We start from the raw sequence: 26,272 nt of genomic DNA, 5'->3' as shown, positions 1-26,272 counted from the left end.
TGCATTAGCGTAAGAGGGAAGCTGTTACATGAGCAAGTCAGAGGGATGTTACTGTATTCCACTGGTGTGCGCAGACATTTCACGGGCTCAAGTGGCAACGGAAAAAAAAACCTCATTATTAACGTAAAAATAAATGAAATTGGCCTCACTGACAACAATGGTGCCGCAGACTGTGTTTATGTTTTGGTCTGCTGCAACACCCACTGCCATCCGCCCAGCGATACAGCTTGTAGCACTCCAACATATGATGCCAGCAGAGCGAGCAGAGAGCAGGTAGTTGCTAAGCATTGGAAATAAAAAAAAAGTATCCTGGACCTAAAAATCCAATCCAAACCCAAACAGCAGCAGCTGCCCAAAGTGCTGTACAATAGTATTACAAATAAACGGACATAAAAAACACACGAGTGGACACGACGTCTCACCCAGGAAATGCAACAGAGTCACACTGTCTCGAGTGCGAGATGTGTATCGGCGATCCATGCCTCGACATAGTCGCTGCAACTGCAAAAGCCCATACATGCCGCAATGTTGTTCACTTACTTACACTCTCAGAAAAAGTCTTGCAAAGAGGACAAGAAAATGTAGGGTCTGCGGTCATCACGCGTTAAAATAGACCTGCATGAAAGTCGAGAGAAAGCTGACAATTGACTGTGGCATTACATTACATTACATGTCATTTAGCAGACGCTTTTATCAGAAGCGACTTACAATAAGAGCATTTCTACCTTTAGGTACAAACAAGAGCTATAAGTAAGTAAGTGTTTCAAGTAAGCCAAACTATAAAGTGCAAGTCATAAGTACAAGTAAGTGCTTTTTTTTTTTCCCCTGTCGTCTTAGTCGAGGTAGAGTCGAAAAGAGATGTGTTTTTAGCCGGCGGTGGAAGATGTGGAGGCTTTCTCTTGTCCCGATGTCAATGGGGAGCTCGTTCCACCATTTGGGAGCCAGGACAGAGAACAGTCATTAGTTTGGCGAATGCCTCTGCTCCTCTTAGTGAGGGGGGCAGCAAGCCGGTTTGCTGATGCAGAGCGGAGGTGTAGGTTTTGATCATGTCCTGGATGCAGGCTGGACCGTATCCATTTGTAGCATGGAACGCAAAGCACTAGAGTCTTGAAGCGGATGCGAGCAGCTACAGGAAGCGGATAGAGAATAGAGGATAGAGAAGGAGATGAATTTGTGGTTGGTAGAATGGTGAGATCAGGAGGTGGGGTGGAGAAAGAAGAGCGAATGTGGCAGACATGATGATGTGCATTAGCCAGTGCTCTCTCCCTGCCTTTCTTTGTTGCCTTGTCTCCTCTCATCATGTGATAATTCTCTGCTGCTTCTCTAAAGAAGACTCACTTTCAATCCCACCTGTTGCCGACACATGGAAGTTAAAAAGGTTCAATGTTTAGGGAAATAAAACAGAGGGACAGTCACGTATGTGGATGTGTATTTAACGTTGAGCACTGCAGAATGGACAGTCATTAAGAAAAATGGCTCAAAATGCCTGTCGGATACAAATAAATTGAGTTTTGGATCATGCTGCAGAGAATTCAAAGAGAAAGCTGGACCCGGCATTGAAAGCAGCCTTTTCTAAATTCAGTCCTGGCCTGAAAGACTAGCCAGTCATTAGATCAAGATAAAAGAGGACCAGAGTTCCTAATAAATAGTGTATATTTGTGACATTCTGTGAGTCTGCAAACTAGTGTTGACAGGACTGGTGGTTTAAAAGAAGAACATGCGAGTGCTTGAAAGAGGAAGAAGAAAAAAAAAAAGAAGGGGGGGTTGGTTATAGTGACATCAGGCAATTTGGATTTTTCCTGCGTGGTCACTGGAGCTTAGATTATGAACAGTTAAACTCAAACACTGCCCTGCACTGCGTAGCTGCTGACGACAGCAAGTTGCAGCAACTGCATTCAGTGCTGCCAACTATTATCCCAGGGAAATAAGTATTCACTACTCAGACATGACAAGATGATGTCATGCGTTCATTTGCATATGAATGAAATTGCTGAAGCGATCGAGAATAAATAGAGGCAGAGCTCCGCAGCAGGACTTCTCTCATTTGTCCCACTGGCTCATTCCACCCCACAGTTCATCAGTTGTAAGTCTGTGTGTGCTCCACAGAGACAGAGGATCAGCTGTGCATGAGGGAAGCATTGTGTTCGAACCCATTTGGAAGTTCTGAAAATGCAAATGCTTGTGGATCAGGTTCAACATTTGGTACCAAATCTTTTGCAGAGGCTTAGAAGTTGTTGTTGTTTTTTTTTTTTTAATCTCATAATCACGATCAAGAGCTGTGTTGTTTGCTCGTGGCTTGTAAAGGAACAATTTGATCCAGGGTGGCGTCATAAAAGTTAAATTGTTAAATCCAGTGACATGCTGGCAGAGATAATTGTTTCTAATTATGACTCTGTTATCCAAGTATGCTATCATCATCATCATCATCATCATCATCTGACTCGAGCTTTGTGAGAGTTGTGCAGTTATGTCATTGTAGGAATGTCATGCTGGAGTTTGGATCATGTTACGCATTCAATCTACCTTTGACTACCTCTTAATCTCAAATAAGGAATTAATCCGCAAGGGTTTTCTGGCAGAGAGGCGACGGAAGTCAGGTGAGATAATATAAAGATTTACACTTACTCTGTAGTGTATAGCTATCACTGAATGTACTAAATTATTGAATGCTCTTGCTATGCTTGCCATGTGTTACATTTTAAAATTGATCTGATACATTAAATACAATTTTGTATATGTTAAAACATGTGAACATGCAGTCATTTTAGTTTGACATACATTAACATTGTGTACAGATTTCCCAGTGATTTGTGTGGGTTGGACCTTTGACATTCGACCTCAATAATATGGACAGGGGTGCGTGCGGTGTCTTGGTTACAGTGATGGAGGTCACTAATCTAGGTTTGCCCTTGAAGACCTCATCCTCCAGTGACTCTTATACTGAAGTAAAGAAGTGTGCTGCTATGTGCAGTGCAGCTTATATGAGATAAAAATGTCTGATTGAATTCACAAGTGACTTATCAGAGGGTTTAATGTTGCTTTGCTATATCAAGTAAACTGTGTTGAAGAACGGAAACCCTATAGTTATTATCTTCGCTCTCTCTGTGAACTGTCTCTGTGTGACACGCTGGGTGTTATGCACGGCATGATTACTTGTGCAAACTTAAAGGATCTGTATGGAAAGAAATCTTATGAAAAATTTCTGACCCTAGAGAGTCAACACTTCAACAGAAGACGGCGTTTAATGATGTTGAGAAGCAGCATGGGATCATGATAATTGTGTGGTTCTCTTGTGCGTTGCAGGGAAAATAAAAAACAACAAGACAACACAATGGCTATTAGTAATAACTAATATTTCCTTCCCAGCTCTGACCTTTCATAGGGGGTTTGTCCTCAAATGTATAGCATTGACAAGTAGATGATGAATTTAAAAAGGCAACCAAAATTAAAAGGTCTGTCGCTGCAACGACTCAACAACATGCTGTAAATTAATTCGTTTTAAATTCTTTTTAATATAGAAATGTTTCATATTATACCTTTAAGCCATAAAATGGCCATGCTATGTTATCAGAGACTAAGAAAACATGCAAGTGCACATGCAAATAGTATACTGTGGTCAGTTTATTCACAAGTTTATTGTATAATTTACAGCCTTCGAATTCTGTTTAAATGTTGTGAGCTTGTGTTTTGTGCCTGTTAAGCCACCCACTCACCGCCACCCAACCAAAAAAAGCTTTGACGTCTGGGTTGCCAGAAGAGTTAGCCAAACACGGCAAGCTGCAGCTATGGGTCTGAAATGCCCAGCGTTAAGGAATCTGCAAGGCCTTGCTTCACGTCTCAAAAATGTTTCGAGTAGAGAAGAGGCAACCTTTGCATCGGAGATGCTTTCGAAAAATGAAGACAGATATTTTCACAGGTTAGCAGTGGAGGTTCAGACTCTCACTCTCTCTCTGTAGACCACATTGGTGGATATACAACAACTACTGTTTTGGTGCCTCATCTCACTAAAACTCTGCCTGTTGCTACGACACTGCAATGAACTAAATGGGTTCATCCATCCATCTTCTACCGCTTTATCCTCCACATGAGGGTCGCAGGGGGAGCAGGAGCCAACCCCAGCTAACATAGGGCGAACGGCGGGGTAGGTCGCCTGTCCATCACAGGGCCACAAGACAAACAACCATCCACTCTCACAATCACTAATCCCCAAGTTTTTGGACTGTGGGAGGAAACTGGAGAACCCGCAGAAAACTCACGCACACATGGGGAGAACATGCAAACTCCATGCGGAAAGGCTCTTGTTCTGACCGGGTCACAAACCTGGGTCTTCTTCCTACAAAGGCAAGAGTGCCAACCCACTATACCAACTGTGTGACCCACCAAATGCATTCAATGTTCATGTTATGTGCATGAACACAGTTTAACAGCGTGCGTGAGTGAATGCAGGTCCATGTAGATCAGCCTTTCACTTTGTGCAGTATCCTCAAACTACCTGTCAAACTACACCTGTCAAGGAGGCACAGCAACACTTTGAACTTGGATTGCTGTACCTGCTTTAAACCCGAGCGGCAGCAGTTTTACCTCTCTTACATAAAGCCCCATTTAAATAAGTATTAACAGTAAAAAAAAAAAAAAAGTATTCCTGCACAATGAACTAGATCACGTACTGCTGCTGAAACTCAATTACATACAATGGGACACAAGAAACAATTTGTCTCCTTGTCTCAGACAATGATTTATTGAAGTGAGTTCCAGACAAACTGAATACATGTTTGCAGTGTGTGTGTGTGTGTGTGTGTGTGTGTGTGTAGAAAGCAGACAGCTGGCTGTTAGAACCCACCACACCAAAACCAAGACTGTCAGTAGACTGGACAGTTTTCTTTGTTTATGTCTTTGACATTTTGACAGGAAGTACACGGATGTTGATGCACTGAAGTTGAGATTTGTCTGATGGTGTGAACTTCCATTACAACTCTATCACCGTGGCAATCAGTAGAAGCGCAAATTGTTTTTATTGATGAATACATTTTTTTTTAAATAATCTCTCATTTTGTTTTGCCTTTTGCTTGAAGGAAATAGAAATGCCATTTCATAAAGTTGAACCCGCTGATATTTGTGTTCTGTCTTTGACTTTCATGTTTTGCAATAATGAATTTATGGATATTGAATTTCCGTCGTTGAGGATGACCCATGTCATTCAGCAATTTCACTCCCTCTGACAAGAAGGTTATATTTTTGGCCATGTTTGTCTGCTTATGAGCAGCATAACTGAAAAGGTAAAGGACAGATTTTGATCACATTTTCTAAGGGTGTAGGTTATGGCAAGGAAGAATGGAATTATTACATTTTGGTAGTTATTCCAGATGTGGAAAGTTGGCAGCCTTGGTGGCGGGCTGCACAATCTAAGTGCTCTCTGTAGTCTCCTTTCCTATTTTCACAAAACCACATGTATCATTCCTGTTTTTCCTCGGTTTCTTAAAAGACCACAGGCAATAACATACAGCACAGTACAGTACACCCAACCCTCATTAGAAACATGCAACAACACTGACTTTGTCAACAGAATATGAGAACGTGAGGCGACTTACCGGACTGAGATTGGCGTCCATCTGTTCATGTTGATGCTCTGGCTTGCAGCTACATTCAAAACGCGACTGCCACCACATCCAAGCTCAGCCATCGGAGTTCCGTCTTGAAGGAAAACATGAAGGAAACGATCCCCCAAGTTCTGCTCCTGAGCTGTGATTGTTAAGAAAATGTGGTTAGCAAAGAATCTAAAGAAGGATTATGTGATTTTTAACCTGATACAATGTGTAAACTAATACAGATTATGTCATTGATCTGAAATGAATCTGAAATACATATTTCTACAAGACAGTGGTGAATATCATGGGATTTTCTTTTACATAATCATCCAACGTCGTTCCTGCTCAGCAGCAAACACATGTGCAGTTGACTTAGAGACCTGATATAGATACACAACAAGTAGAGCCTGACAATTGTCAGTGTGTTTAACAGTAACACAACAAGAACTAAGCCAAAGGTTTGACATTTTAGCCAAAAAACTAAAAACTAAACAATAATGTATAAAAACTAATTTAGTACCTACCTTAATAATAAAAGGTAGGTAGCAAATACAGCTGTTCTAACAGACACGTCAGTCTGAGCTACTGCACAGCTTAGAAGCACTGACGCCCTGCAACAGAAATCTGTTACTATGGTAACTATACATAACAATGATCAACAGCTTTAGTTTCCAATTTATATTTGATAAAACACAACACATAACTCTAACAAGTCAGTGATGGACAGAACTAAACAAAAAGCAGATCAAATCACAAAAATCCAATTACTAAAACTGAAATAAGACGGAAACTTGATGAATGTGAGATATCAAACTGAACACATGTTGTTGGCTGTGATCAATATTCATCAATCTGCGGGAGGATCCACATCTGTGGACAAATGCCACTGAACAGCCAGTGAGTATGCCTCTGTTTTTCTAGACCTCGTTCACATTGACGTGTGCTCCACATAATATGCTATTAAACACACAGGACACAGGCCACCAGGTGCTTTTTGTGGTTCCGTATGAGCCTCTGCTATGTATCCAAGACTGTATATGATTTTTACATTTAAAATTATTAGCAGGTACAAGCACAGGACACATTATATAGAAGTGGGATGCAGTGGCTCTCGCCTTTTTCAGAAGACAGAAGCATGACCTCAGTCGGATGATTAAGGCCAGAAACTGTTTATATTGTGGAACAGGAGGCAGTTATAATATATGCCACTTCCCAGATTGGTACATGTAATATGCTCATTATATCATGATTGGCTGCCGGGTAAGCAAAGACTCCAGTGAGATGGTGCATTGAAGGAGCGACATACAGCTGCAGCATTAATCCTCCCACACAAGCTACCAGGAGTCTTCAGAAGGGAGGTGGAGAGAGAAAGAGAGTGCACATCAGTCCCACACCACTGTCTGAGTAAACATGAGCGGAGGGCAGACAACATAAGAATACAGCTCTTGGAGTGAGACAGAGCTGGAAAGTGAGAGCCTGCCACTGTCACAGAAAACATGGTTGCAGGGCAGAGGACAGGACAGGAGCGGCGCGCTGTTAGAGAGGCCTAAAATGTAGCACTGTTTTCAAACAGGGACATTTCAGCTGCACGGGGAAGGGGGTGGGAGGCACAAACCCACAGGGAGTGATACTGAGAAGGGGCAACACAAACAGAGCTGACCCCCCCCCCCTATGTTTTCAATGATAATTGAGCCAGGACATTTAGAAAGTGGGCTTGTGTGGGCCCGGGCGAGAGCGGAGGTGTACAGGTTGCAGACACAGTCTTGTCTCTTTGAAAGGCTTTGCATGTGTGTCATCTTTTTATTAAGTACAGGCGAGGGAGGAGGATTTGGGCACCAGAGGAAGATGGCACAGAAACTGCAGCTTGTTGTTTCAAGGCTGCATAGTGACTGATATGAAAGCTCCCAACAATTCCTCCAGGGTGAGATGAGTGTTCACAAAATCCCCATCTCTTTGTCAAACGGAGGCTGTGCTTAGGTTACAATGCTGCACTCTGATAATGTGTCTTTTAAGCTGACTTTGAGGTGTTCCCTGTCTTAAGACTCAACAGGGATGCACTTAACAGTTCTATATTACTAACCACTGTTCCTGAATGGACCACAGGAGGGAATATCTAGATCAGATGACTCACCATTTATCATCCTTCTTCTGCAGAGCGATATGATTGCTATACCATGTCAAAAATAAAATCACTATGGACAGCATTATTAATTCGAGGGAAAATAAAGTTTTTTTTTTTTTTACTTCCTTGCAGCATTTAATCAGTTTGCAACCCACCTTTCCCCCGTGTCATTCTGTATTTTTTTTTTTTCCTGTAAAGGTTTGTATGTGAAGTTCCTCAGGAATCAATCCCTGGTCTCCGGCCAGCAGGCCACATCTTCTACAGACACACGGTTTATTATAATAATTTTCCCATCAGTTCTTTTTTGTACACATTGTATACTGTAAAGGTATAGTGAAATAAATACTATATAAAACACATTCAACATGTCCCTGTAACTGAACAACAAGTAGACTGTTTTTGGTGCAATGCAGTGACCTCATGTCATGTCAGCAACACTATTCATAAAACTTTAATTACAAAAAACATGTCTTATCAAAGCTCAGCTGTTCTGTTTACACCGACGACTGCCGGACAAATACAGCAAATCAATATGTTAAAGTACTCTGATGATACAGTTTTACTCACCTTGCTTAATGACCAAAATAAACACTGCTAAAACTGAAGAGATAGTATTTCGGATCACCATCTGACTGCCACAAAGTTCCCAAATCAAACAGGTTCTGTCTTATAAATACTTGACAATACTTGTCACGATTGGCCAGCAGTTGTCATGGAAAGACCATATTGAATTGATTCTGCCAAAAGACAAAACAAAGGCTTCATTTCCTCCGACGCCTTAGGTCTTTTGGGGCAAGTAAACAAGTTCTTCTTTTGTCTTATACCTCTGTGGTAATGAATGTTCTGCAGTACTGTAATACCACATGGTACACAGCAGTCAGCCCACTGCTGTGGAATCAAAAGGGCTTCATGAAATGAAAATCTGCTCAAAGACTGTACTGCAGGTCAACCAGTCGAAAAACTTTATGAATCGTCCTAACACAACAGCATGTTGAGACTGGCGAAGCACGTCGCCTCTGACACTAACCGTGTCCTGAACCATGAATACAGACAGAGGTCCAGGGTTCCACAATTCAATAATGTTAGACTACACAAAAAGGCCTTTGTACACCAGTCAATGTTGAAACTAAATATGGAACATTTTGCAAACAAACAAAGCTGCTGGGATGCAGGATTCAGGCATACGTATCTTATCGTATCGTGTCGTAGCGTGTCTTTTCGTGTCTACTTTGTAAACTAATTACAATACTTTGTCTAAAATGACAGCAACTTGACTCTTGACACTTGAAAAGGAAAAAATGGATCATATGTCACCTATTCTAAGATATCTGCAGTGGCTCCCTGTTGATTTTAGAACTAATTATAAAATTTAAACCCTGAGTGGCGCAGCTCCATTGTGCATCACTTCCTTGTATGTCATCACAGGGCCGTCGGGATTCTAAGGCGTCTCTGGTATTGAGGCGGAAAAAGAATGTCATGCTTCCAATTGCTAAACTACTCTGACAGTGTTATAATAAATCCTGAGCTGACTTTACATTTGAAATGAGGACACCTGCTAATTCCTAGAAATAAGGCTTTATAATCAAAAATTGACTTCCATTTCCTCTCGACACCAGCATTTTAGCGATTTTGTGATGAGGTAAAAGGGAACTTTATGAAAACAGTTTTCTGATGGGATGAGAAGCTTTTCGGCAAAGTTTGCAAATGTAATTGAAACACCCATCAGATGCAGTCACACTGCAAAAATAGGTCTGCGTCGTATTTTGTTTATTTATTTTTTTCCTCCTGTGCCTCAAAGAAAGAAAAACTTAAAATGCAATTTTGGGAAAAGAAAGAGGCAAGATGCAATGTTTAAGGCTTTCATTTTATGCTTATTTTCAGGAAAAGAATGATTCTGACTTCCTGGCAAACACCAAGTCTCTGCAAGTTATTTGTGTGATTCTCACAAACTACTGAGCAGCATCACAGGAAGTCACCTTGAACAGATGTGTAAGCCTGAGGCTCTGAGGCCACCAGTAAATATGATGTGTAGACAGTAGTGTGTCTGTGTTCACAATTCTTTAATTATTGAACACAATTTTATAATATCCATCCATCCTATAGCGTTTTATCCTCCATATGAGGGTCGCTGGGGGAGCTGTGCCAATCTCAGCTGACACAGGGCGAAAGGTGGAAATCTGAACAATATAAAGGATATTATTTTTGTAACATTTTCAATACTATTATACTTGGGAAAAAAAACAAACAACTTTGACTTAATGGAGCACATTCCAAAAATAAAAAGAAAGCACATTTGTGTAGATAGATGACAAGATAAAACATAATTATGCTCGGCACATAATCATCTACATTACTGGCAAACTACAGATTCAGAGGAGACCAGCTGGAGTTAATGAATGCAGCAGAAAAGACAACAAAACCCACCCAGACAAAACTTCCCTCTGCAACGATGAGCTTTTGACTCCTTTTCAAACCAGCTGTTTCCACTTAGCACCATAACTCATTTGCTGCCAAATGTTATGTACTATAGATGTCAATGTTGCCCCATCTTTTATTTTTCTATTTCTCTTCTGTAAGGATATTGTTCTGCAGTGTCCCCACGGCCCTGTTATGCTGCACCAAGCCTAACAGAGCGTTCGTCCTTTTGTCAGAGCCTGTCACCTGTTTTCTCTTTCTCTCTCCCTACCCCTTTCTCTCTCTCCCTCACCCTACCACCTTGTATTTCTCTCCTCGTGCTGACAATTGAAGTCCGGGGAGGGGGGGCGGAGACTCACATGTTGGCTTCGGGGAGAGGTGTAAAAAAGAGGAGAGGAGAATATGGAGGAGGTCTGGCGGAGATATTCTCTCATCTCAATGCATGTCTTTTGGTTGTCTTCTGATTAACTTTGTCTGTTTGATCTCTGGAGTTTTCTTTTCAGTTCCTTCCCTCTGATGTGAAGACGATGGCGCGCTTTAAGCCAGGAAGCATTACCAGATAAAAGGCACCGTGCCCTCCTCTGAACATTCATCTCTCGAGTCTCACAGACTGCTTTCTGGTGTACACACGCTGCCGAAGTGAAATATTGTAAATATGATAGGGAATAATAAAAGGGATGGGTGCCAAGTTAATTGAATTAACCAATTTAAAATAGGAATACGGCTCAAGTTGGGGTGGCGTTTACGTTCATTTTGTTAATGTAGGGAAAGATGCTGTGCGTGTGTTGTCGTGTGACTCCACCGGTTTCACAGGGCAGTGGTTATTTTTCAAAACAACTCTTCAGAATAAATCTGCAAAGGCTCAGGCAGGCGATGACTTAAGATCAACACGGCTGATATATGACGGCCGTGGATATACGAGGCAACTTAATGGCAGATGGAGGTGACATGATTTTGTTAGCTTGACATTAGACACATTGTAATTCACTTGTCACACCCACACCCTATGACGAATGTTAGATGTTTTCCAGTAGTGGTTTTCCCCCCTATAGGAGATTAGTTTATTTCTTTCAAAACATTTGCCATTGTTTGTTGTTTGTTCCATTTCCACAGTCCCCCAAGGGCAATTAAAATTACTAATATGAAAACACTGTAAAGAAGTTGCATTTTTTGAGGGGGGTTTTTGGCAAAGGAAAATGTAGGTAATCAATTGCTGAGGTTTTCTAGTGGAAATAATAAACATGACTGAAAAAATACATACATTTCTGCATTTCTATTCTCACATTAGCTACGCATATAGAATTAAATGGAAGCACAAATTAGGTTTGATCAGTCTAACTGGGCACCTGTGTCAGACACAACACCATTTACCTGCAAATTAAAACCACCACTGTCAATGTATATTAAAGGCTTAGCTAGCTGACCTTCCATGTGCACCAACCTTAAAAAAGCACTCATTTAGAGTCCTATTAGTTTCTAAGAGCTGACTAATTAATGGCTCCTTTAACACAAAGATTTAAGTCTTTGTTAGAACACTTGCCATCATGGGAGGCCAGTGTCAGCTCAGAGAAGTAAAGCTTGTATTACTCTAAGGAAAAAGACACTGTTTAAACTTTTAAGAACATTTTCACAAAATACAATCTGAAAATCCTCAGTCAGTTCTTAGATAATCAAGAGAATAAAATATTTCAAAATCAAACGATTAATCAAACTACACTACACTAGCACATCATTGCACACTCTGAGTTCGAGTGAGGACATTCTCCACCATTTACCCCTGCTGCTGCTGCTGCTGCTGCTGTCCACTACGCTTTGTAAATTAGTGAAGGCAGAAAATCCACACTTTGATCAAAGGAGTGGAAGCACGGGTGAGTTCTGCCAATGAAAATGGGAGGCCATGAACCTGTAGATAATGCATCAGGGGTTGGTTGAGGTTATAGTGGAGAGATAAATCTTGTGATGTCTGTGCCATCTTGGTGCAGAGTAAATAGCCTGTGATCACCACACAGAGCCAATCGTGTTTCGACCTGCACCCGATTCCCCGTGGTGTCACGCGGGAACAAAGATAGCTTCACTAGATCAAGGTGGCTGCATTCTGTCAGGTGCCAGGAGCCGCAATAGTGGTCCAACACAATTCACAGTCGGAAGGTTTTTCTGGAGTCATTAGCAGAACCACAGCTCGAGGCACTGAGCTTATTGTCGCAGAATGTATGCATACGGTACATACTTTGAACAGATGTATAATACACATAAAGCTGGATCACTGAAATAGAATTCTCATGCCTCAGCTTTCTCAGCCCCTTAAAAAAAAAAAAATACCACAAATCCAGTGGCTCTTTTTCCTCACAAAACAATGCTCCATTGTTATCGGGGTCTACTCGGTGGCTGCATGGCCTACCTATCCAAATCTCCTTCGGTAACAAGGGGGAACCTGCATCTCCCACTATCTCCCTCCCTGTGTGTGTGTGCAGGTGTGGGAACAAAAGAAAGGGCATATGTACAATACAGAGGTCACGGTCAGCCCAGTCCTTGTTCCCCAGCTCCTGCTTCCTTCTGAGTATTGCTCTATATCTTTGAGCCTCATGTTGCTGTCCTCAAGTTCAAACTTTCAATGATTCTAGTATATTTCCATATAAATATCGCTTATAATTTAAATGCATGTTTATACATGGCGGTGTGGTGGTCAGCATTGTTGCCTCACAGCGAGAGGGGTACTGGTTTGAATTCCAGTTGGGTTAAATTGATACAACCTTGTCAACTATAGGTGGTTTGACTGAGGGTTTCTCCAGGTACTCCAGTCCAGTCTAGTCCAGCCCAGTCACTCATCTTCTACTGCTTTATCCTCCACAAGAGGATGCTGACACAGGGCGAAACGCGGGGTACGGAGACAAACAACCATTCACTCTCGCATTTAAACCTATGGTCAATTTAGAGTTTCCAATTTGCCTAATCCCCAAATCTGCACATTTTTGGACTGTGGGAGGACACCGGAGAACACTCCAGTCCAAATATATTCAAATTAGGTATAAGATTAATTCTAAAGTGAGTGTGAATGCTTGCTTCTGTATGTGAATGTCTGCTGACCTGTCCAGGCTGTAGCCTGCCTTTTCACTATAAGACTGTTATTTGATCGATCTCTTGTTTGGTGTAATGATGGTGAATATCTTAAGAGCAACGAAACACAAGTGCACTTGTAGAAAAACAATGTTCGGCTCTTATAATGCTGTTGTGATGATGATAGATTAAACAGACTACACATCAGTGGCAAGTTCACCCTCTGAATGTTTGATGAAAACGCCTCAGTAGCATTTTTGATATGTGATTGGTCTGCTTTCCAGGCTGTGTCACTATTGGCATTGGAAAACAGCCTTGCTTGTAGAGCTGCCACCCCCTTTCTAAGCTTACAGGCGTTTCTATTCCTACTGACAATCACAATTTACCAAAAAGCACAACCAGTCACTTTCACAAATCTTCCCACATCCCAACAATGCCATGACTGCTGAAATAACCTAATGATGCAAACCTGTTTTCTTTCTCCCACAGTGAGAGGCGGATCTACCCCCCCAGCAACACAACCAGACGGACCCACTTAAAACTGGGCCAATATGTCTAACAGATCAGATATTGTAAACATTTTTCTGATGATATTACACAAGCACTTTCATTTTGAAGAACCAAGGCCTTGTGAAAAAGGAATGAAGCAGCCTTTTAACAAATGGCATCGCACATTAAACATCTGAATTTAATTACTAATGGAACCTAACTAGAGATTGATATACAATCTCTTTGTAATTAGCGAAACACTGAAGGAGGATATTAAGGACAAGCACATTTCCCTTTCCCATATCATGTCTGGACAATATATTGCAGTGCAGACTGGCTCGTCTCTTCCCAGCTACACTTTAAAGCATGTTCTTCTGCAAGTGCTTTCCAACTATAGCTGCTCTGTGAACACTTTGACCGCAGGATTTCGCTTTTTAGGAACAATGCTTCTTTATGTTCCTGTGAAGAGTCTGGAGATGAGACCGCTGACACCACTCTCATGTCTGTCCTGAATACCCAGCCAGCAGTCTGTTAGCAAAGCATTAAGAGTGAAAACAGCCTGCTCGCCTCAGTCTGCAACAAAGCCAAAAAACTGTCCGGCGCAACAAAATGAAAACAAACAACTTCCAAAATGATGCACTGATCTTTTTTTAAATCGAGTATTTCATAGAGGACAATGTGATGCATCCCAACACGGATATATTAGCTCTAAAAATGTCATATTTATTGCACAAGGACAGTGCACTGTATGCTATAATAATAATAATAATAATAATAATAATAATAATGATGAAACCTTTTTAATAAGGAAAACTACATATGAATGCAAAGACATTATGCAAACACTTGAACACACTCCATCCACCGAGTTGCCGAGATTGTAAATGTGCAACAAAAGAGATAATACTCACTGTAGAGAAGGGTGCCCTGTGCAGATCTTGTCTTCACTGTCAGACTGAGAGAAACATTGGTGTCATTGGCAGTTGCAGCCACAGACGTCTGGAGAAGGAAGGCAAGAGGCTGCAGCTCCAAATAAGACGTGCCATCAAACGATGGGATGTATACTGTGGCATCTGGGAACAAGGATCAAGAGTGAAAGGTCAGTAGAACCACAGTTAAAAAAATACAATTACACTTTAATTTGAATAAACTCTGCGAACTAACTTTTATTTTACAATAAAAGTTATGAATTGCCTGGTGTGTGCCTGCCTTCACAGCACTGATAATGGGCCAGCGAGCAGAGTCAGCAGAGTCGTGTCAAGCCTGTGTGCTAGTGTGTTATTTCCCACTGGATTTCAAAGGGGTATAACTGTATAGAAAGGGGGCGGAGGTACCCACTCAGGTCCTCAACTTCACACGCCAGTGATGATTTGTTGTCTTTTACACAAAGGACACTGTACACCTGGTGGACAGCTCGCTTCCCGGGTACATGACAGTCGATTCAAAATAGGCCATCGCGGCTTCAGCTCAGGGGATTCTGCTTTCAATGTCTGGCTCTCAAGGAAAAGTGCAGTTTATTCTCAGAAGAGAATTCATAATGTACATGATGTGGTCACGCTTGTTTTTTTCTTTCATCGTCACTTTTTTTTTGGTGCTTTGATGTTGGCAAAACTGACGTGAATGATTGGCTACAGTTAAAAATGAATAGAAAGTAAAAGAAAAGCAACATGAAGAAAATGTAACACAAACGTTGTGTGAAACTCAACTGAATGCACAGCATTGGTTGAAAAATGAAGAACAACGCACACTTTTGCGTGTTCGTATTGTGTCTGTCCTACACAGTATATTGTGGCTTTATACTGCTCTGTTTTTGGTCTGCTGGACCAGCCGAGTTTCTTTGTGGCAAAAGGAACAACACAATTCCTGGTTTTATCGGTAATTCTAATCAACAGACCATCAGAAAATTGGCCTTAACGAGCCAGAGTCGTAAAACACATACCACAGGTGGAATGCAGCATTTGACAGTAAGGAGTGCTCGGGGTGGCCTGGACTTGAATAAAATGCTGACTTGGTCACGTTTAATGATTAGTCACCAGACCAACAAAGGAGAAAGTTTTTAACACTGCCATTTTTCAAATAGTCATAATCCTGTTACCGTCGCCTGTGTGTTCTGCAGTTTTTGCTCTTTGCGCAGCCAATCAGAGTGTCCGACTCCCGCGAGCTGCACAGGGAATTATGTGACTCTTACATGACAGACAATAATTCAAATTACAAAGAGGGAAAAAAAAAACTATGTTTCTGTTCTTGTGGAAGAAGAATTATCTCTGCGATGAAAGTGATGAATCAATCCTGTAATGTTTGTTGGCAATTTGTGAGTGAGGCAGATTAATTACAGCGAACACACACACGTGCACACGCCTGCTGGAGTCCCACACAAAGAGCTGGCGGCAACTCGCCAGTGTACTGGCAAACTATGAATCTGACAACCCCTCATCGGGTCCTATTAATGTCAAACACAATCTGAAAGCGTCAATGCCCAAAAAAAATCACTGTTTTTAGTCCTTTTTTTAAATTGTTATTTCTCCTGACTACAAAAAAAAGTCACTTTGGTTCTCATTCATGAAAAACATTACCTGGGATTTATCTTTAGTAAGACGATTTCTGTAAATCTGATCATGAAGAACCCCCCCCCCCGCTGCCATCAGGTGTTGAATATTGTTTTAAACACACAAATAAAATGTGTGTACTTATCACAGAGATACTGGGTTTAGATTAGATTAGAGAAGGTAAAAGAGAAATACTAAAAAGAGAAATAGCAAAGAAATAGGTTACTTCAAAGCACATGAGGAAAAACGGTTGAAGCTGTTAAAGAGATATAAAAAGGTACAAAACTGTGCTCTCAACTTTGATTTTATCATTCCTTTCTGGCCAACATCTTACACCCCAGCGTCAGATATAGTACGAGAAGTAAGGACATGAGGTAATGAGCCATAGAAGGAGGTCATGATCAATACAGACCAAGTCTGAATAATTTCCTGCCTCACTAGTTTTGGCTTTAATGCCTAATTCTCTAGCATGCAGCCACTCACTCTGTAACTAATTTTTTTTGTGTGATCACTTAGTTTTCAATTGAGTGCTCACACTTTGACAGAATGTCTTTGGCGAGGTCCACGACCTGCTGTGACTTCTTTGATGAGACAATCTATTATAGCCTAAAAGTCTGACATACCCATATGAACTGTTTTTTTTATCTTGACATAACCTCTCATATGGTTGGCTTCTCGATATCAAACGCTCACCAGAACCAGCAGGTAATCCTGGCCTGGATTACAGCTCACCCCCCACCACAACGGCGAATCCCCAGGAACCCGCAAATTAAAGAGCAACACTCACATCTCACACTTGTCTCTTATGATCTTATGATCAAGCCACACCGAAGATATACCCGCTGAACGGTTTTGATTGACAGCTTTCGTGGGTGATTCACTTCAGAGGTGTGCTGACATTTTGAGTGTAATACTACCTGAGGAGTATTTCCCAGTAATGCACTTGACAATATAACCCCTGGCATTTAGGTGCACAGGAGAGAGGAATATGAAGCTTTAAGTTTACTTGAAAATGTTACCAGCACAAATCCCCGCTGTAGTCTTAAATCCAGCGGTGACAGCGCCGGGATCTGTGGGTCATATACGGCGTATAAAATATGTAAGTGTTGATGAGCGTGAAGAACACTCCCATTATTTATGTATTGTCTCTAGACAGTACATAAATCAAATTAGTTATAGATTAGTAGACTAATCTATGGCAGTTTATCCCAATAAATCATAATACTCTTTGGAATGAGGCGCAGCGATGATGCTTTGTATCAGAACCTTCTGTTTTTTCACCATTAACATGTATATAACTGTTACTGCACAATACATAAATACACAGACACAATGGCTAATTTGCTTATTTAAGATGTGGAGGCTACAATTTAACTTGAGCTTGTACAGAGTGTTCATTTACATAGTCTCTGAACTACTGACTGTATACAACAAGTCAAATGCTCAACTATTAGACTATATCTCATTATGTATTAAGGTTAATTACTTCAGTAAGAGATCAGAGCTTCTTCAGTTATAACATAAGAGGGTGTAGAGGCAAACACAGAGCCATTTATGACATGTCAGCATTTCATCTAGGACACAAACAGATCCACATCATTAGTCACTGGGTAGGATGATGTATCTATAATTAACTAAGAGCAGGGGTGCGCTGTTTTATTCTTCTCTCGTGGCTATTAGTTAGTTCAACAAGACGTGAGGACAAGATTGTTACTGAGATTCTTGAGACTCTGTCAGCATGTAAAGCTGCCGCTGGACTCCATCTGTGGGCTATACTGGGGTTGCAAAGCACACGACTTGGATGAGTGCTCCTATGAGATTGCACTCGGAGAGAGTCAGCTGCCTTCGAGGAAGAGTGATTCTTCAAACTCAGCAGAAATCACTCTAAAAGGCCAATACCTGTATTTAAGGGAGAAGCTATGAGTGTGGCAAGTTGAGGGATAAGCAGGGACTAAGTTTATGGTCAGGGAAGGAAAAGGCTGAGGGGAAAAACCCACGTTTTTATGAATGATAAAAAATAAAATGACACATTTGATTGATTGTAGTATCACACCAGTGGCGGTTGCTGGTCTTTGAAACAGGGGAAGCTCATTTCAGGCCCAGTTATTTATGCATATATTCCTTCTGCAATCAAACAACTAGAACAAGAAAATGCAATATTGTGTATAACTGAGATGGTATAATATTTACAGTGTAACGAAAATGGTCTATATCGCTGAGCAATTAATAGACAATGACCAGCTATTTGTCTACACAGGACTGAGGCAGAAAAGGCTCCGCTATCGTGTGTATTTCTGCAACGCTGCGAATCAAAAACTGGTTCCGCCTTCCAGAGAAGCCGAGCTTCTGTGGAAGTGACGCTTTTGCCGCGTTTGTCCAATCACTGTCGAGCTGTGCAAGAAGTTGAAGCTGAGCTTCAAGTGGTTTTAATGCGGAGGCTGCTACAGGAATACGAAAAGAGCTGATTCTGAACGAACTAGTGACTCGCTCTAATCACGTTCTAGCGCACGTTTAGTATTGAAATGTAAATACAACACAGTACTCTGCGACATTTTAAAGGAAGCTGAACTTCTCTTGCGGTCTTACAGCAATCGCAAAATCAAACCCAAAATCTGTGTTATTGAAGTTCAGTTTCAAATTACACATTGTCACACAGGCAACATGTTCATGCAAGTGGGTAATGGGCTGTTATGATATTCTGCGTCACCTCAGTAATTACCCTCCTATGAAACCAGACACTTCATGGCTGAGAAATGAGAGAATCAACAGACAAATGGATGATTCCATAAATGAACCGTATTCCCCTCTCTAATACCTATTTAGAAGTCGGCCAAATCATATTTAATAATTAGTTCAGCAAAGTAGCATCTGTGTCATGTGAGCAGAGGGGGGGGCACTACTTTCCTCAACGAAGCCGTCTCCCACGGGGAAAACAAATGAGAGTGAGGTCTTAAAAATAGCAGAATTTTTTTGTTACAGTGCCCGGGGAGACAAATAACATTTCGCTGGCTTAAACACCTGTAAATTAGCATTTTTAGCACATGGAATATGTGTCAGATAAAGGTGTCAGGTGCATGCAGGCTGCCCAAGCCATGTCAGTGATTATTAACAATTAACTTTGAGCAGCATTCTGTCAGAATTTTGTGTAGTTTCCAAACAAGTAATACGATGCTGCGATCAGGCTAAACTATGTACAAGAGTTGTGAAGATGAGCATTAATCCAGTTGCTATTATTGGAACCTTTTGTGACACTAATGAGAACTTCCTTTGCTTAAAATACTCCACAGGCCCAAAATGTACAGCACACGAGACATTTAGTGGTTACTGTTAACTCAAAATTATTTACATCCCATGCATGAAATTATAGTTAATGCAGTATGAGTTGCAAAGGAAGAGAATGTGTTTTCTCAAGAGTGCAAGTTACGAAACCAAGGACAAGAACAATAGGCTTCCTGAAGTGGGGATTCAGTCACGATTGAAATTCAAGCCACTTTTCATAAGTGGCAATTATGCAAGATTTTTCATATACTGAACATAGGCTACGTGTTAAATATATAACGTAAAGTACTTACCAACTGTTACACCCTGTTTTAAAACTATCCATTTACTCGATTTTAGACAGAGATAAAAGACAGCTCTTTGGTTTTTAATCCATGACAATAGACTTTGCAGAACGAGAGACTGATATGCGCCGTTATGAAGCTCAGCTGTGATTGGACAAACACCGCTTGCCAGAGGGCTCGAGTAAACAACTTGTTTCGAGATAATTTGCACGCTCGTCTTAATGCATGCGTGTCTCCTACACAGCAGACACACACTAACATAGATATAACACATGTAATTCACTATTAACATATTCAATCTACGTTGATAGCTTTTTAATTAATGTTGGAGGATTAACCGTGTACTGCAGCCAGAATGCAGTGGAGTGAACACGGGCATCACCGCACGGCATCTGAAAATGTCTCAGTTGTGTGCAGCTCCGCTCGCCTTATCAGGCAAACAGAAAATGGAATTAATTCAGGACTCTAATGCTCCTACTGTTGTCACTGGTAGATAATGACAACAATAGGATAACACGGGACGCTTTTAACTTCACTGTCAGGACATGTAACGCATCACAAGAGAGTCGCAGGGAGACTTCAGTGACTACATCTTAAGTGCACCGAGAAGTCTGCAAAGGGAAAAAAAAAACTCTTTAGTATGTGTGTGCCGTAGCGCTGTCTAGTGTTGGGAGTGGTTGGTACAAAATAAATATTTTTGGTGGGGACAAGGGTGAGGAGTGTAGCTGAATGTTGAGTATGTGCTGCAAGGTCATATTCTCATTCTCAGCTAGTGCTGGAGGTTAACATGGACACACAAGCTGCTTATATGGATCTTTCATTTCATTAATCATATCCTGAATAATTCACATCACTCAAAATTCCTAATGCAGTTGACTCTATTCTCTCACAAAGTGAAACCTATTAGCCAAAGAGGCTCAGCATATATTAACCGACATAATTTGTTGGCTGGCTTTTGGAGATACCATTGTGGAGGTCACAGTACAGTAGGTTCATGTGTGAGTTTTTGTATGTGGTGTATAAAAGCTGAGAAGCAACAATGCAAGCCTACCCTTCTCACAAAAAAATCCAGTAAAGTGAAGCGGGCAGTGACAAGAAGGCAGAGCTCCACCAGGAAACTGCGGCTGGTGACATGTCCCTCCGTTGCGACAGAAACCGTCACGGCAAACCTGAGCTCCGTGCAGAGGATGTCTTGGTGTTTGTGTGGGAGCTGCCACTGTTGTTGTGTTCACTCCGTCAGTGGTGGTTGATTGAGTTGTCAAAGTTGTGGATATTGTTGCAGACGCTTCAGTGCCGTATAAAGTATATCTGTGAAATTAGAAAAACAGTTATTTTAAATGACCAACAAATCGAATTCAACATGAGACTTTGTGCTTTTAAGAATAACAAATGTGACCTAGAGGCCAGTGCAACCGTTTCTAATCATCAAATGTGGAAAGAAAAAAAAAAAAAAAATCAAAGTGCAGTAATTTAATGAGAAGACGGTTTCAGAAGGAAAGGGGGAAATTCAAGTGTTATTTGTCATAATAAGTGCAATGTTTCTTAAGATGAGAACATTTGCAAAACATAAACATGTATTAATGATTGTTATTTTATCCTCATGCCAAGAAAAAATAAATCTTACAGATAATGGAAAAATGACAGGTGAATATTTAATCAAAAGAAAATATTGTAATTATTAAGGTCCAAGCACAAGGTGCTTCTTATTATTCCTTTCTCAAAACTCACGGATGTTTGCGACCGCATCAATCCTGGTGGAAATTTACTTGTGAAAGTCGCTCGGGGAGAAAGCGTGGAATTGGGAGGGGCTTATGTTAATCACATGTTAATCATGTCAGGACGGTCCAAAAAGTCAATGAGGACTTTGCCGTATGTCCTACAGGAAAGCCGCCATCTTGGACTGAACGTCCATTTTTGGGTGATTTTGGCCATTTCGCACCAATGATGTTTGAACAAACTTGTCCTAGTTGTTATTGTGTACATTTTTTTTTTGTTTTTCCATTTATTTTTTTAGTGTCTAACTCTCAAAAGTATGTTTTTTGCATATAATAGTGGTATTCATTTTATAGTCACCTATTTCTAAAATTGTTGGTATTTATTTCTTTTGTGAGCAAAACTAGTATTGGCGTCAGTCAAATGTGGCATTTCGACCTCTGATTTTAAAAGCATGTGTTTTGTACAAGACAACTGATTTGCTTACTTGTACTGTATGAACAAGGAGGACACAATCAAAAATTAAAAAAAAAACAACAACTTGAAATGAAGCCATTGATCAGTTACCTGCATTGTTCAATGTTGCTGCCGGTGATGGCATCAGACGCGTGAAAGCTCCTCATTGTGTTGACTTCAATTATCTCCATGCAGCCAGTGTAGTTATGGAAAGGTTTCGCTTTCTACAATGAGAACAGTTTATACAAGTGATTTATTATCTGATTGCAAATGGTGTCATTTAGGTTTCTATTATTCAGTAGGTAGCAGGAAAAGTGTCTTACCTGATGGAATTGATAGTGTTGCGGCAGACCACCTGCAAAGACACGGTTTGTGCCTCGTGTTGTGTGTCCCAGCCAGTAATTATTTGCCGTACTTGTGATTTTCTTGTGGCCAGAAAGAGTAAGCTCTGCCTCACAGGGGGTCAGGTGTTGTCTGTGGAAGGGAGGAAGGATTTGTGGTCTTGATTAGAAAACAGCCGATCCGAACCGAAAATCAAACGCTACATTCTGATATGTGGTCTATGAACAAATGGATGCCTGTAATTGCCTGTATGTCGTTGGTGAGGCCGAGTTTCAATGTGCATAATTGTTTTGTTTACTCCAACGATACATTTATTAATCACAATCCTTTTCTGTGGCGCTATTGCTGATCTCCAACTATTATGGACCCACCCCACAGCCATTCATGCATTTCAAAAACCAATTCTCCATTTTCAAACAACAGGGGAGCAGATAATTACCTAAGTGCAGATTTTGCACTAACCATCTGCAGCTTGAGGGTACTCAGGCCACAGATACACAGCCTTCTCTCCATTGTCCCCTGATACCCCTTGTTCCCCGAGTGGAAGTTAGGAGGTCCATGAAGCAATCAAGTCTGATTTGTTAAGCCTGTACTTTGCAGGCTGTTGCATATGCCGGCTAAACACTTGGGGCACTAACTCCAAGCTGCATAAGTCCTTTCTCCAGAGCCAGCGTGGAGAAGCGGTTAATTTAGAAGCAGTCTGCCAGAGCGGCCTGGCCAGCAGCCAGAGGGCACTGTGCTCACTGTCCTTGAGAAGTCAGCCCCACTGGGTTTCTATTTAACATATTGAAAAGCGTCTTTGACGGGAAGATATATTAAAAGTCTATAATGAGTTAGGCGGCGACGTTGCGGATGGCCATGGTGTTGTAGCTCTGGGTCAAATCAGACAAAGATGGACGGACTCGACCATCAGACAATTACAAAGAATTTGCTTTGTGACACTGGAACCCATTTTTTCACACTCCCAACCCTCTAGTTATGACAGCTCTTTTTCTTGCCATGTCTCCAAGGGGTTGGTGCAGAACATTATGATTGATTCATAGCGCTGTTGTAGTTTTCTTTCAGGAGAAAAAAACAAAAAAAACAAAACAGGGGTGGAGCCTTGTATCACCTTAAACACGACTGGCCTTTGTGGATGCACTTTTATATTTAGGGCAGTGCAGCTTTCTGCCAAGAAACATGCACCCTTCCAAGTCTGCTTTGTTCTGACAGTGAATCATTTGCTCCCCTTTGGCAAAGTAAATTGATTATCACCTTCAGTCCCTTAACTTTTACCTGTCGTCTTCTCCTCTGTTAAAATCTAATCCTCACAAAACCTTGATATTCTAGTTAATCCCGTCACTTACTTTTAATATTAAAAATTAATCTTAGAAATAAGATAGCAAATTGCTATTACGCTCAAACGGAACCACAAATGAAATTGCCTTTTTGAAATCGCAGTGTCACGATGTCCCTGTACTCTCTGTTTTAATGCAATGTAAACTCATTTGATATGAGAGGAACATTAGCCGCTTTGTTTCCAGCTTCCAGCTCATACATAATAAACTTTGTGTCTTCAAAACTAAACCGCAATCCTTGTCATGTCAGAATATAATGGAAAGGGCTGGCAGCGAGATTGCACAGATGGACACAGGAACAATGTAACTCGGGGGGTGGGGGAGGGCACACACTCACTTTAAATCATTTAAACATTGATTTTTGTGCACCACTCTTGCTTGTTAATCTTTTTGTAATGAAAAAAAAAAAAAAAAACACAAATGAAGACTTAAGAATCAGCCAATAAAACATGCTCAATGATCACTAAGGCACTCTAACCAGGACATTCATTTGTAGTGAAACCCAAAATCTCAGACTTTATACAAATAATTGTTTCACATCTGAAATAAGCGGCCACGGTACGGTTGACATTAACACCACCTGAATTGGTATTAATATAGTTTTTGAACAAAAAACGTGTATATTATTACTGTGGACATGCCTGTTTTGAGACTTTCTGTGTTAAGTAATGTATTTGCTTTTTAAAAACAATAGCTGACATCGTAGCAGCAACTCTATCACTTTAAACAAACTGGGTATAGATTAACCACAACACAAATCAGAACAATCCCATCCTAAATCACAATAATAGCAAAACGGAACATACCTGATATGAACAAGGTGAACTATGCCATCATCAACACGAGTTAATGTGCTGATCCTTGTTGCCTCTTCCTCCTCATTACAGCAGAAGGCATACTGAATCATTGGAGATGGAGTTTATAATTAAGACAACAGCGACACTTCAAACGGAGACTTGTATTAATGTAGTTACTATAAACAAACAACCATGCATAATATTAACGTCGCCGGGCGTTTCACCTGTAAGATGCCATCTGAGATGAAGAGTTTCATGAAGAAATCAACGTTAGCAGGTCCTCGGTCCACATAGAATATAGTTCCCTGGGCCGCATGGGTGTGGAATCTCACAGCTATGTTGTTGGTTGTGCTGAGGTCAAACCCCTCAAACTCAAGGTATGAATTCCCAAAGAAGTGAACATAGCTTGACTCTAGAAAATCAAATAAAAATGTAGAGGGAGCTGAAATGGGATGTGGGGAAAGGGTAAACAAAAGCAAGACTGCAGTTTATGCATCTTTACCAGAAATTCTGCTGAGAATCTTTATTGATCCCCAAAAGAAGAAATCAACCTTTCACTCACTCAGCGAGATAGACAAGAGCATCCTCAGAATTATTAAAAATTCAGAGTTGAGCAAAGGACATCCGAGTAGGGCAGATCCTTTTGAACATGTGCACACGACTCTTATGTCGCTGGATGTGACCTGTATCCAACAAGTAACCTTGACTATATAGTGCACAGTGTGCAGCACCTCAACGTGGCAACTGGAAGGACAGAGAGGATAATAATTATTTTGAAAGCATAACAAAAGGCCTTCGTAAAGACACACTGTCAATTGCTTTCTTTGTCAAAATGCTGAGGAGCATGCAAACGGCTCTATATTAGGTTTGAGAGGAGTCTTGGTTGAAATACAAGAATTACAAGTTTATTACATGGCCCATTTTTAGTGGAATAATGTGCTTCAGATCATCCATGAGAATGGGCAATTACGTTGTATTTCAGTAAAAGTTCCAGTGCCTGCCAGCTTATTGGGGGTAGTGACGCAGACAGACTTAAAAGACTGACTCCGACTGCAATTGAAGGCAAGCATTAGGGTTGCTCATGCTCAATATATTTCTCATTTGAAGGTAGTAGTGCAATTTGTTGCAGGGAAGTCAAAGGGGAGAACCTGTTAAAATGAAAAGCTTTCCTGGATGCACCTGTCTCATGCTCTGTCTGTTCTTATCTGGGGGAAAAAAAAGGGGAAACATTATTGCACTAGAGAAATCAGTAAAGCTCCTTTTAAAGTTCTTGCCAGGATTAATCAGGGAGCTACAAGTGAGACCTTTATCAATATTTGTTACACATCAAGTCCTAATAGACCAGACCCCCCCTTTTGATCTGACAGCAGGCCCCCCCTCAGTGCATCTGGCAAACAAGCTAACCTAAATACCCCCATATTCTCTGGAGAGCAATATGACCAAATACCCTGAGGAGATTCCCCTGGAAAAAAAGGAAGAATTATCAGGAGCAGGCTCACTGTGATCTGTGAATTAATGAGGATAAATGCGCACAGCAACTCTGCTGCCCTGTCTTATGCTTCACCACTGACAATGGGGTTTGCCAATGCTGATGATGGAAAATTACCCCTCAGAGACAAAGCTATTCATTAATTTTAAAGCCTTGTTTAGTCTGATGTAGTCTTTGATGCAGTCTGAGGCTGCTGCCAGGAGGCAGTATCATGCCTCATTAGCAGTTAGCTTCAGTCTCTCCTTCAAAGGTCTCCTGTTTTTACCACTATACCTTACATTCTCGCACCCGATTTCTCCATCCCCAACTCCCAAGTAAGTTGTTGAAAATCTAAATTGTAAATGTGTATAATATAAACTGCATC

The 26,272-nt window shown here is 41.0% G+C and overlaps 1 protein-coding gene across 1 annotated transcript in view; it reads right to left on the bottom strand.

The window, feature by feature from the left end:
* The window catches only part of eys (eyes shut homolog), a 135,996-nt gene that overhangs the window by 33,344 nt on the left and 76,380 nt on the right, over positions 1 to 26,272 (bottom strand). The window contains exons 33-39 of the mRNA XM_058651249.1: positions 24,644 to 24,831; positions 24,429 to 24,520; positions 22,267 to 22,417; positions 22,055 to 22,167; positions 20,826 to 21,082; positions 14,577 to 14,738; positions 5,589 to 5,739 (exon numbers count right to left, since the gene is read on the bottom strand). Of these exons, the coding sequence (XP_058507232.1) occupies positions 5,589 to 5,739; positions 14,577 to 14,738; positions 20,826 to 21,082; positions 22,055 to 22,167; positions 22,267 to 22,417; positions 24,429 to 24,520; positions 24,644 to 24,831 (1,114 nt within the window). The remainder of the gene's footprint in view (positions 1 to 5,588; positions 5,740 to 14,576; positions 14,739 to 20,825; positions 21,083 to 22,054; positions 22,168 to 22,266; positions 22,418 to 24,428; positions 24,521 to 24,643; positions 24,832 to 26,272) is intronic.

This window comes from Solea solea, chromosome 15 (genome assembly GCF_958295425.1).
Source record: "Solea solea chromosome 15, fSolSol10.1, whole genome shotgun sequence".
NCBI lineage: Eukaryota > Metazoa > Chordata > Actinopteri > Pleuronectiformes > Soleidae > Solea > Solea solea.
Note: the sequence above shows the minus strand (reverse complement) of the source record. Positions and strands in the feature narration are given on the sequence as shown.